This window comes from Oncorhynchus mykiss, chromosome 12 (assembly GCF_013265735.2).
Source record: "Oncorhynchus mykiss isolate Arlee chromosome 12, USDA_OmykA_1.1, whole genome shotgun sequence".
NCBI classification, from domain to species: domain Eukaryota; kingdom Metazoa; phylum Chordata; class Actinopteri; order Salmoniformes; family Salmonidae; genus Oncorhynchus; species Oncorhynchus mykiss.
Genome location: NC_048576.1, coordinates 39,743,546 through 39,755,863, shown reverse-complemented (window position 1 = coordinate 39,755,863; position 12,318 = coordinate 39,743,546). Strand labels below are relative to the sequence as shown.

Here is a 12,318-nt window from a genome sequence, read left to right as displayed (position 1 = left end):
CCCACTCCTGAAGCGAGAGCAGATTTAGTGATGTAGACTGTTCCTCCGACAATGGGAGTTAACGAGGGACAGCTGCATTCAGCCATGCCACCTAGGTTAAGGGCCCTGGGCAGGAGACTGAGCTGAGCATGTAGGCCATCACCATGGTAACTGACTGACCGCTATGTCCTGTGTAGGGGAGCCCAGTCCCCCTAAACTGGAGGGCAAGCTGCAGACCATGGGCAACGCCCTCAAGGTCAACTGGATCAAGCAGGACGATGGAGGCTCGCCCATCAAACACTACCTGATAAGATACAGGGCTGTGAGTATGACGGAGCATGGAGGTTTAACACTGTGTATACCAATTTGCTTCCTGGTTTTCCCCCAAGAGAAGCTATTCAGCATGTATTGGTTACATATCTCTCCGGTTTTATCGCACGTTCATTATTTCAGATTAGGAAAAAGTGAATAGACTCATGGATATTTGAAAAACATGATTTGTAAAGATTGACAGATCACCATTGTGTTTTATGCCTAGATTGATAAATGGTTAGTGATTCACATAGGAAGATTAATGGATGACCAAATAACAAGTGTGAATGCATGGAAACATTTACAGTGATATAAAGTGATGGGCAGTTTTCTGGAGTGTCATAGCCACGGATGTCTTACCGAGTCAGGTCGTTTGAGTGTCTCTCTTTTTGCGACCCTCCCTAGAAGCATGTTCCGGACTGGAAGCCGGAGATCCGCTTGCCCAACGGCAGTGAGTACGTGGTGCTGAACAGCCTAGACTGGAACACGGAGTATGAGGTATACGTGGTGGCCGAGAACCAGCAGGGCAAGTCGCAGCCCGGCACCCTCTTCTTCAGGACTGCAGCAGAGCCCACCGCCATCCCAGGTACTGCCCACCCCCACCACCACCCTGCACTGCAAGGACACATACACTTCCAACAGAGAGAGTGCCACCGTGACCCAATGTATACTGTGTTTACCCCTCCAGTTCTTCACCCAAATGGACTTCTAGTCAAGTTTTGAGACTACCTAAGCCCTGACACTTCACAGATGTAGATGTCACTCCTCTGTCCTGATGTTTCAGGCTAGCCTGTTAGGGCAATTGATTGGTTTGAACATTTCTGCTGGTATTTTCATTCGGTCTTGCAATTGGCACACCCTCATCAAGTTTGTTCATTCCAAAAGAAGGTTGGAAAAAGGTCAAAGTTAGACAGACAGAAAACAGAGTAGCAAAGTCATCTTCTGACTGTCAGGGCTACATTTTAGAAACACTTTGCCCTCTGCAGTCCGCCTCAAAGCCTCAATTCCAGAGTTTGTCGCACCATTGCACAAGGCTTTGGGGTGATAAGAATTGAACAAAGACTGTGGCAGTTTGTCTCGCTGTTTGTGATGGAATAGTTTTGCACACAGTGAGTCTTTGTTGCTGTAGCGTGAGATTGGTCATTTGGTCTCGGCCTATAACCTCTCTGGCTGACATTGTTGCGCAAGTTCAGTGAGCAATAATGTCAGGACAGATGATATCGGTCAGGCCTCAAACATTCTCTTTATGTCCATAGCAGTGCCCCTACCCTGGTGGTCACGGTCAGCTGGTGCTCTGTTGACAGTGTCATGGTCTGAGAGGTCTGAATTTCAACTTGGGCTGCCTCCCCACTGACCAAACCTGAGCTTGGAACCATTTCCTTACTATTTCTCTCTTTCTCATAAATCCCTCCTTGCACTGAATCGTTCTCTCTTTCTCATAAATCCCTCCTTGCACTGAATCGTTCTCTCTTTCTCATAAATCCCTCCTTGCACTGAGTCGTTCTCTCTTTCTCATAAATCCCTCCTTGCACTGAATCCTTCTCTCTTTCTCATAAATCCCTCCTTGCACTGAATCGTTCTCTCTTTCTCATAAATCCCTCCTTGCACTGAATCGTTCTCTCTTTCTCATAAATCCCTCCTTGCACTGAATCGTTCTCTCTTTCTCATAAATCCCCCCTTGCACTGAATCGTTCTCTCTTTCTCATAAATCCCTCCTTGCACTGAATCGTTCTCTCTTTCTCTATATGTTATTGTCTCTTACTTTCCCACCAGCACTTCTCTCTTTCTTATGTGTCTATCAGTAGTTCTATGCATCTCTCACTTTCTCTTCACCTTTAGCTCTTTTTCCCTATCTTCCATGCTTCCTCTCTCTTTCCATTTCCCTTCATGTCATGCACATTCTCTCTCTGACTTTTTGATGTTTCAGTGAAAGAGCATCAAAAGTCTGTGTCTCCTTCTCCTCTCTGTTTCTCTCCCCTCTTTCTCTATCTTTCTCTTCCAAAGCCAGGTTTAGTCGGTCTCAGTTCAGGCTCACTGCTGTATTTACTGACCTGAATGTGTGCCTTGGCTCAGTGGGGATGCAGCCTTCAGTCTTGCATGGTGACGCGTCAACAGGATTAATGACTTAATGCTTTACTGGAGACCTAACAGGCATCTGCCAGTGCATGGCACAGGGACTGACTTTTTCTCATCCACTTGGTGGGAACCAGCCATATAGCAGTGGGAGGTTTGGATCACTTATTATTCTGTCTGAGCAGGTTCACGTGGACACCGTCCAAGGTCCCTTTTTATTTACTTCTTTATATATATATATATATATGTGTATATGTATATGTATATATATATATATATATATATATATATATATATATATATATATATATATATATATGTGTGTGTCCCTTTGCCGAGCTTAGCTACACATGTAGCAGTGCCAGTAATTTTTATGCGAAGCATGTGGGTATTTGAGGAAAAAACAGAGTATTATTTTTAGGCTCAACATCTGCACCGACTTAAGGTCCACAGCTGTTCTTAGTAAAGATGGCCAAAAACAGGGTTGTTCCATGAAATGGTTGCCTTTTGGACATGCAAACTGTTTAGAAATTAACTTTTAGAATATCTCTTCTTTCAACATTCAGTTGCATGGAGGATATGTTTAGCTTACAAAAAAAAAACATTTTCCCATCTCTGGCATTGAAATCCTATGAACTAAGAGCATTTTATCTACACGTACCACACTGGCCATGTTTACATGCGCACAGTATTCCGGATAGTAGCTCATATCCCACTTAAGATCTTATTCGGCATAAGCTGTTTCTATGCACCTTTGATATCCCTGTATCCATGAATAAACAGAATATTTCTCATTTTAAAATCATATTGGTTAAGTGGAATAGAAACCGAAATCTGGACACTGATTGTAGGCCTATTTCACATGTAGCCTAATATAATAACTCCTGCAGAATTATGCATTGCTTGAAGTAAAATTATACAACAAATGTACATTTTGTTTAGGGAACAGGAGTGGAGAAGTACGATTCCTTTCTTTCAGCATCTCTTGAAAATGTGAATATGCGTGTAACTTGTTATCTTTGACACTGTAATGCAAGCGGACAGTGTTTCAACCACATAAAATATGCACCCAAGCCAACTGAAATCTTATCAGAAACGTGTTTCATCGTTTTCTCAGCTTTTCATTTCCTTAAAACCGGTCAAACTGATGACATTTTGCACGGGAAAAATCTTTCCACAGTTTTGGAATTATTGTGTTTTCTCCCCGGTCCTTAATTGAAACTGAAGTTAACTAGATTACGAATGCATTCATTCTATTGACGTAAGACATTACTCTTGGGAGCACTACTTTATTTAGTTTCTAGGCCAGGGCAACAAGTTATGACAGAAGAGAAGCTGCATTTATCTAACTATATTTGACAAACAAATGGCATAGCAAATGGTGGAAATTATAGTATGGCCTACCAAATGTTGGAAATTATAGTATGGCCTACCAAATGTTGGAAATTATAGTATGGCCTACCAAATGTTGGAAATTATAGTATGGCCTACCAAATGTTGGAAATTATAGTATGGCCTACCAAATGTTGGAAATTATAGTATGGCCTACCAAATGTTGGAAATTATAGTATGGCCTACCAAATGTTGGAAATTATAGTATGGCCTACCAAATGTTGGAAATTATAGTATGGCCTACCAAATGTTGGAAATTATAGTATGGCCTACCAAATGTTGGAAATTATAGTATGGCCTACCAAATGTTGGAAATTATAAGCAGAGACCTGTCTAAATTAGGCGTGAAAGTAATCTAAGCCATTAGCCTATATGGTCCAGTAAAGTGTACCAGCAAAATAAATTATGGAATTATTATGGTGGATCGAACTGTACAGGTATAGCCTACTTTTTTAAGTGATTTTGATTTGACATTCAGATGAAAACATCATCACACAACACCTATGATATGCAAAACTGAGCACGCACAGACCTCAGAAAACAACCAAACGGGATTCGTTGACATGCCATAGTATTCCGTCTAAGATCAGCATATCCCAGGCATCTTATCCAGGTTTCTCATAACCAGGATACAAGCTTTTTGGTTTTATTGTAAACGGGATATGGTGTTTATATGTGTCAACTCAAAAACAAAATACTAGAATATTCCCAAATAATAATGGGGTATTGGTGTGCATGTAAAAGGTGGTCACTGTCTGTTAACCCTGTTACGGACGCCGATGTAACTGCCAACATTTTATCAATGATCAAGTATCCCTTGTACAAATAAACTCGCATATAATATCAAACTCATGAAGTTACCATTGGGCCTCTAACAGGGTTGACAATAATGGGGTTTACGTAAAGACCGGCATTACTCCTAATGTGGTGAAGAGCATGGTGTTCATGAAATTAGGAACTATACGTATGTTCCACACATAATGAAAGTTAAATCAAATTCATGTTTTCCTACCATTGACTGAGTGAACAGGGTTGACGGGTTGAGCTCGACCACCTCAGTGAAAGATGAGAGGACAATTATAAATAGACCAGAAAGAGAGTGAAGACTGACTTATTTTTAAACCATGCTGTTCAGAAAACCCAAACGATGTCACCTGCTGTGAATAATTTAACTTGGTGGAATGGTCCATTGTTTTAAAGGGGTAAATTGTTTGCATAACAGGCTTGGCCTTAAAATGACCGACAAGACGTAAATTAATCACTAATATAACATGACATCTTCCTAGAAGTGACACGGGGTTGACGGAGGGACATGTCAAAAGGCACTTCAGCAAACCTTTATTCACATGAAGAATCAGATTTATTCAATTCTCCATGTGGTCTATATTAAAGTGCACTTCGTGTAATATAGCAGGCTTTTAAAATTCAATATTGGTGAATCATTTCTACTTGAAATATCAAATGGACTCAAGGCGCCCATTTCGTGGAACGACCCAACAGCTGCTGTGTCAAAAATCCAGACTCTCTCAGTGTTATATATTGGCACTGCAACATATTAGATAAATATAGGTGAGTGCAGATGATATGAAATGTACTTTCCTTTTTTGTTTACTTACTGGGCATATATACAGTGAGCTCAAAGTATTGGGACAGTGACAATTTTGTTGTTGTTTTGGCTCTGTACTCCAGCACTTTGGATTTGAACTGATGAAGTGCAGCCTGTCAGCTTTAATCTGAGGGTATTTTCATCCATATTGTGTGAACCGAAATTACAACACTTTTTGTACATAATCTCCCCATTTTAGGGGACCAAAGGTATTGGGACAAATTCACTTATGTGTATTAAATTAGTAAAAGTAAAAAGTATTTGGTCCAATATTCATAGCACGCAATGACTACATCAAGCTTGTTGATTGCATTTGCTGTTTTTGGTCATTTTTAAGATTATTTTGTGCCCAATAGAAATTAATGGTAAATACTTTAAAAAAATAATAAGAAGAAGAATATCATGTTTCTAAACACTTCTATATTAATGTGGATTATACCATGATTATGGGTAATCGTGAATGAATCATGAATAAGATTAATGAGAAAAGAGTGAGAAAATTACAGATGCACAAATATCATACCCCCAAGACATGCTAATTACAATAACATGGGAGGTTACAAACTTTCTCACTTATCATTATTCACAATTCATTCAGGATTATCTGTGATTAAGGAGCATCATCATTAATGTAGTGTACTTAACTTTTTACTCCTTTAATACACACATAAGTGAATTTGTCCCAAAACTTTTGGGGGACTATGTACAAAAAGTGCAATAATTTCTAAACCTTTCACCCAATATAGATATATTTATAGATAGAGAGATAGATAGATACAAAGTATGTGGATATCCCTTCAAATTAGTGGATTCAGCTATTTCAGCCAAACCCGTTGCTGACAGGTATATAAAATTGAGCACACCGCCATGCAATCGCCAAAGACAAACATTGGCAGTAGAATGGCCTTACTGAAGAGCTCAGTGACTTTCAATGTGGCACCGTCATAGGATGCACCCTTTCCAACAAGTCAGTTTGTCCAAATTTTGCCCTGCTTGAGCTGTACTGGTCATTTGTAAGTGCTGGTATTGTGAATTGGAAACGTCTAGGAGCAACAACAGCTCAGCCACAAAATAGTAGGCCACACAAGATCACAGAACAGGACTGCCAAGTGCTGACGTGTAAATATCGTCTTTGCAACACTCACTACTGAGTTCCAAACTTCCTCTGCAAGCAACAACAGCACAAGAACTGTTCGTCGGCAGCTTCATGAAATGGGTTTCCATGGCCAAGCAGCCGCACACAAGCCTAAGATCACCATGTGCAATGCCAAACGTCAGCTGGAGTGGTGTAAAGCTCACCACCGTTAGACTGGATCAGTGGAAACGCGTTCTCTGGAGTGATGAATCACGCTTCACCATCTGACAGTCCGACAGACGAATCTGGGTTTGGCAGATGCCAGGAGAACGCTGCCTGCCCCAAAGCATAGTGCCAGCTGTAAAGTTTGGTGGAGGAGGATTATCGGTCTGGGGCTGTTTTTCATGGTTTGGGCTAGGCCTCTTGCTTTAAGAGAAATCTTAAAGCTCCAGCATAAAATGACATTCTAGACAATTCTGTGACTCCAACTTTGAGGCAACACTTTAGGGAAGGCCCCTGTTTCAGTATGACAATGCCTCCGTGCACAAAGCGAGGTCCATACATAAATGGTTTGTCGAGATCGCTGTGGAAGAACTTGACTGGCCTGCACTGAGCCCTGACCTCAACCCCATCCAACACCTCTGGGATAAATTGGAACGCTGACTGCGAGCCAGGCCTGCTCTTGTGGCTGAAGGGAAGCAAGTCCCCGCAGCAATGTTGCAACATCTAGTGGAAAGCCTTCCCAGAAGAGTGGAGGCTGTTAATAGCTGCAAATGGGGGACCAGCTCCATATTAATGCTTACAGCTGGTGTCCACATACTTTTGGTCATGTAGTGTGTATACATAGAAGTTTACTTTTGTGGAATATATATATATATATATATATATATGTATGTGTGTGTGTGTGTGTGTGTGTGTGTGTATATACACACACAGTGGGGCAAAAAAAGTATTTATTCAGCCACCAATTGTGCAAGTTCTCCCACGTAAAAAGATGAGAGGCCTGTAATTTTCATCATAGGTACACTTCAACTATGACAGACAAAATGAGAAGAAAAAAATCCAGAAAATCACATTGTAGGATTTTTAATGAATTTATTTGCAAATTATGGTGGAAAATAAGTATTTGATCACCTACAAACAAGCAAGATTTCTGGCTCTCACAGACCTGTAACTTCTTCTTTAAGAGGCTCCTCTGTCCTCCACTCGTTACCTGTATTAATAGCACCTGTTTGAACTTGTTATCAGTATAAAAGACACCTGTCCACAACCTCAAACAGTCACACTCCAAACTCCACTATGGCCAAGACCAAAGAGCTGTCAAAGGACACCAGAAACAAAATTGTAGACCTGCACCAGGCTGGGAAGAATGAATCTGCAATAGGTAAGCAGCTTGGTTTGAAGAAATCAACTGTGGGAGCAATTATTAGGAAATGGAAGACATACAAGACCACTGATAATCTCCCTTGATCTGGGACTCCACGCAAGATCTCACCCCGTGGTGTCAAAATGATCACAAGAGCGGTGAGCAAAAATCCCAGAACCACACGAGGGGACCTAGTGAATGACCTGCAGAGAGCTGGGACCAAAGTAACAAAGCCTACCATCAGTAACACACTACGCCGCCAGGGACTCAAATGCTGCAGTGCCAGAAGTGTCCAGGCCCGTCTGAAGTTTGCTAGAGAGCATTTGGATGATCCAGAAGAAGATTGGGAGAATGTCATATGGTCAGATGAAACCAAAATATAACTTTTTGGTAAAAACTCAACTCGTCGTGTTTGGAGGACAAATAATGCTGAGTTGCATCCAAAGAACACCATACCTACTGTGAAGCATGGGGGTGGAAACATCATGCTTTGGGGCTGTTTTTCTGCAAAGGGACCAGGACGACTGATCCGTGTAAAGGAAAGAATGAATGGGGCCATGTATCATGAGATTTTGAGTGAAAACCTCCTTCCATCAGCAAGGGCATTGAAGATGAAACGTGGCTGGGTCTTTCAGCATGACAATGATCCCAAACACACCGCCCGGGCAACGAAGTAGTGGCTTCGTAAGAAGCATTTCAAGGTCCTGGAGTGGCCTAGCCAGTCTCCAGATCTCAACCCCATAGAAAATCTTTGGAGGGAGTTGAAAGTCTGTGTTGCCCAGCAACAGCCCCAAAACATCACTGCTCTAGAGGAGATCTGCATGGAGGAATGGACCAAAATACCAGCAACAGTGTGTGAAAACCTTGTGAAGACTTACAGAAAATGTTTGACCTCTGTCATTGCCAACAAAGAGTATATAACAAAGTATTGAGATATAAACTTTTTTTATTGACCAAATACCATCATTTGCAAATAAATTCATAAAAAATCCTACATTGTGATTTTCTGGATTTTTTCCAGTTGAAGTGTACCTATGACGAAAATTACAGTCCTCTCTCATCTTTTTATGTGGGAGAACTTGCACAATTGGTGGCTGACTAAATACTTTTTTGCCCCCTCTGTGTGTGTGTGTGTGTGTGTGTGTGTGTGTGTGTGTGTGTGTGTGTATATATATATATATATATATATATATATACACTCACACTCACGCACACACACACAGACAGACAGTAAACTTCAATCGATGTTCCTCAGTGCAGGTCAAGTAAAAAAATAAGGAAAGGATGAATAATTAGAAATATTGACCCACGTGATTCATTGGTTTGAGCATGCTCAATACTGTGTGCAAGGACCACTGGAGTTCTAAATTGACCAATCCAAATCTCCCCAGCTAAGGTTGACATTGAGTAAAGCTATAAAAAGCAATTCACTTTTGCAGTTTTAGTAACATTAATCCATTCCAAATGCCATCTGATATCGCCTTGACATTGCACCAGTTTTTGAATGTGTGTTTTGCTTGGGCAACTCTACCTGCCATGGAAAATTTGATTTGATCTCTCTTGGATGTGTGCTCACGTTCAGGGGATAGCCCATCATTTAATTGATACAAACATATGTGTTTATGTATGCGTCTTTTTCAACATTTCCCATCACCCAGCACCTTTGAACTTTCTCTGACCTTTCACCTTTGCTTGCTGTGATACACGTCATGTGCTGTGCTACTAACATACTTTTTTAGTATTACTTTGATCCTCTAACTTGCTTGGATTTGCTTTTTTATTCCTTTTGTTTATTCTCAATGAATATTTCAAACTTGCGTTTTTGTATTTATGACCTATTTTCTATCTCTTTTTTTTCTCTCTCCCTTTCCCTTCTTCTCTCCCACCTCCCCTTCTGTCCTTGTCCTGTCTTCACGTGTAATGTTGGGCACTATGTGGACCATAACATTTGTCATACATACTATTTTGTTGTATTTTTTTGTTGTAAAATTGTATTTTCCTATTTTTTGCTGTGAATATCTCTGTGAACAATCTTTGGTGTGTTTTGGCCTCAGCTACCCTTGGTTCCTCGTGTGTGACGTACACTCTGGCATCTCTCATGCTCTCCACGCTGACTGTGTTCTTGCTCTCATAAACTGTGTCTCGCTCAATGAGAGAGGATAGCTTGGCCTTTCAGATCTCGGCCAGACCCCTTTGTTTTCTATGCCTTTTGACCCTTGTGCAGACACACACACAAGATGAAGAATCAAGATATCAGTTTCATGTTAAATGGTTAAAATGGGGTGCTTGATACTTATATCATTCTGAATGTTAATTTTTTTATCATCAATGTTTATTTTGCATAATGAAAAAAAATGGATTTGAATAAGGCAGCATTGTTTGTGAAAATGTTTTGTCATACCACAGAATGGAATTGAGTCCTATTGGGAAATTGTGAAAAAAAACTGTGCCTACCTTATGTGTGTCTGGATACAAGCTTAAATTGTCATTGTTCCCATTGTACATAAAAGGGAAGGCACACGTTTCAGAGGAATTTTGTATTGGTTAAGATTGGTCATGAAGATGAAGACATCTCAAGTTTTTTATGTCTTCTTTTCATAGTCACAAGGCTCATTTTGAAAGGGATGGCTATATGAAGGACGAGCTACTGCCTTGTCTGTTTGACGGTCATTCAAAACATGTTTTGTGTACATCATCTTTTCAAAAGTTCAAAACTAAATATAGGCTGTTCTTTTGGTTGTTTCTTTTTGCTCTTCTTTTACCTGAAAACAGAAAATGCTTAACATTTATGCTACAGCTGTTTAATACAAATCTGTCCGTCATTTTCAGTAATGTAATAATAATGATATTATATGACACATTTTTGTAAGTACATACCAGTGTGTTTCCATGCTGTAATCATTGTAGGTTTTAAGAAGATATGACAAAATAGTGGTAAGCTTTTTCGACATAATGACGGCTAGATCTCTAGACTTACATTCTGAAATGCAAGTGTGTGACACAGTGCTGAATTCTGTTGACTGTTCATCCTCAGAAATGCCAAGGTTGTTTTATCCCATAATCTTGTGCTTGTCTGAAGCTTTAACAAAGTGTCTTATATTGTGGCGGCCCATTCTGGGGTTGTAAACTAAGGTTAGGACTGTCCCTAAAGCCTGGCTGCACTTAAAACACCCTGCCTTGGGAAAGAGTGATAGATGTCCTTTGTTCAAAACTCAGATTAGCATTTTGTGATGAGTCTTCTCACAGTTTTGGTCTCCCCCACCATTTTAAATTGACTCGGAAGGTAATAAAGTGATGCACCGGGAGTTTGGCTCCTGGATTCGCATGTGCCAATCACATTGTTTGGTTCTTTTTTCATACAAGCAAGTGCCACTCCTCAGAAGCATCTGGCAAGTTTTCATAGGTGACTGCCGGTTGAGATCGAGTTTGATAGTTGTGGCTTTCATGATATCAAGTAGGAAGAGCTAACTGTCATGAGATAACAAGCACAATATGTGCATAGTTTAGAACCTCTGTGGGTACCCATATGTTCACTTTTTTAATCCATGCAGTACCTTATAAGCTTAACCATACTGTACCACTGTGCTTCATACAATCGGAGTCACACCCAGAGGGCAAAACTGGTTGCAATGATGTCAGGCCAACGTCCTTGGTGACATACATGGTCATGTTTCATACTGACTGTAAAGGGACCAGTGACCATATTACAACCAAAATATTTTGTCTTTTCCAGGCATTTTGATGCCATAAAAGATGTCTTAACTTTGCTCCAATTTGACCAGAAAACCAGTTTACAATCAGAAAACGACAACATTATGACATCCAATGCAAAATGTTGCGCGCTGGGTAGGACACTGATGCTTCATACGGTAATGACTATTACCGCTTGGAGAATTTTTTTCAATTGGCTTTATTGACTGTGTTTCTGTCCTACTTCCTGTATTCTGTTTGTTATCTGCAAGATATGAAAAAGGTGCGTCAAAAATATATTTTATGCTCCTTGTTGACACAGCATGGCTCTGTTTCTCCATTTCCGAGAAAGCTTTGTGAGGCGGCCCCTTCGGTGTTAAAATGTGTGATGTGATTTATCGCACTTCTTAAGATGCAGCGGGAAAACAAGAATTGTCACCCTGCCCAGCAGGTAGATGCTTATGCTCTCTCCCACTCTTAGCAACAGCAGTAAATAAAGAGCTGCCGGTCGGAGCTATTGCCGCCACAGAGGTTGACTCAACTTTATAGACTTTCAGAGAATGTGACGAATCAATGTGAGAGGAAATAACAATTGGCCGCTCTGCTGTACTCTGCCTTTCTTTAGAGGTCTTATGCCTTACAGCTAATTGCTGCTCACTGTAGCTTGGAGCCAAGCCAGGACTTTGTTTAAGAGTTGTTCCCCAGCACTGCAGCAGTCACTGAAAAGTATTTTCCTATCAGCTCCCTGGTGCATGGTATTAATAATTCAGCTGCCCTCCAATGCATTAGCTTTACCCATATGAGGGGTATAATTAAGCAATAAAG

General features: G+C 40.6%; 1 protein-coding gene across 19 annotated transcripts in view; it reads left to right on the top strand.

The window, feature by feature from the left end:
- The window catches only part of ncam1a (neural cell adhesion molecule 1a), a 315,716-nt gene that overhangs the window by 287,626 nt on the left and 15,772 nt on the right, over positions 1 to 12,318 (top strand). For 13 of the 19 annotated variants that reach the window (XM_036937573.1, XM_036937569.1, XM_036937575.1 and 10 more), the window contains 2 exons: positions 177 to 301; positions 697 to 877. The exons of 1 other annotated variant lie outside the window; for it this stretch is intronic. In XM_036937573.1, coding sequence (XP_036793468.1) covers positions 177 to 301; positions 697 to 877 — 306 coding nt within the window. Of the gene's footprint in view, positions 1 to 176; positions 302 to 696; positions 878 to 9,857; positions 11,815 to 12,318 lie in introns of those variants that run through there. 5 more of the 19 variants (XM_036937584.1, XM_036937585.1, XM_036937588.1 and 2 more) reach the window with 1 other exon arrangement.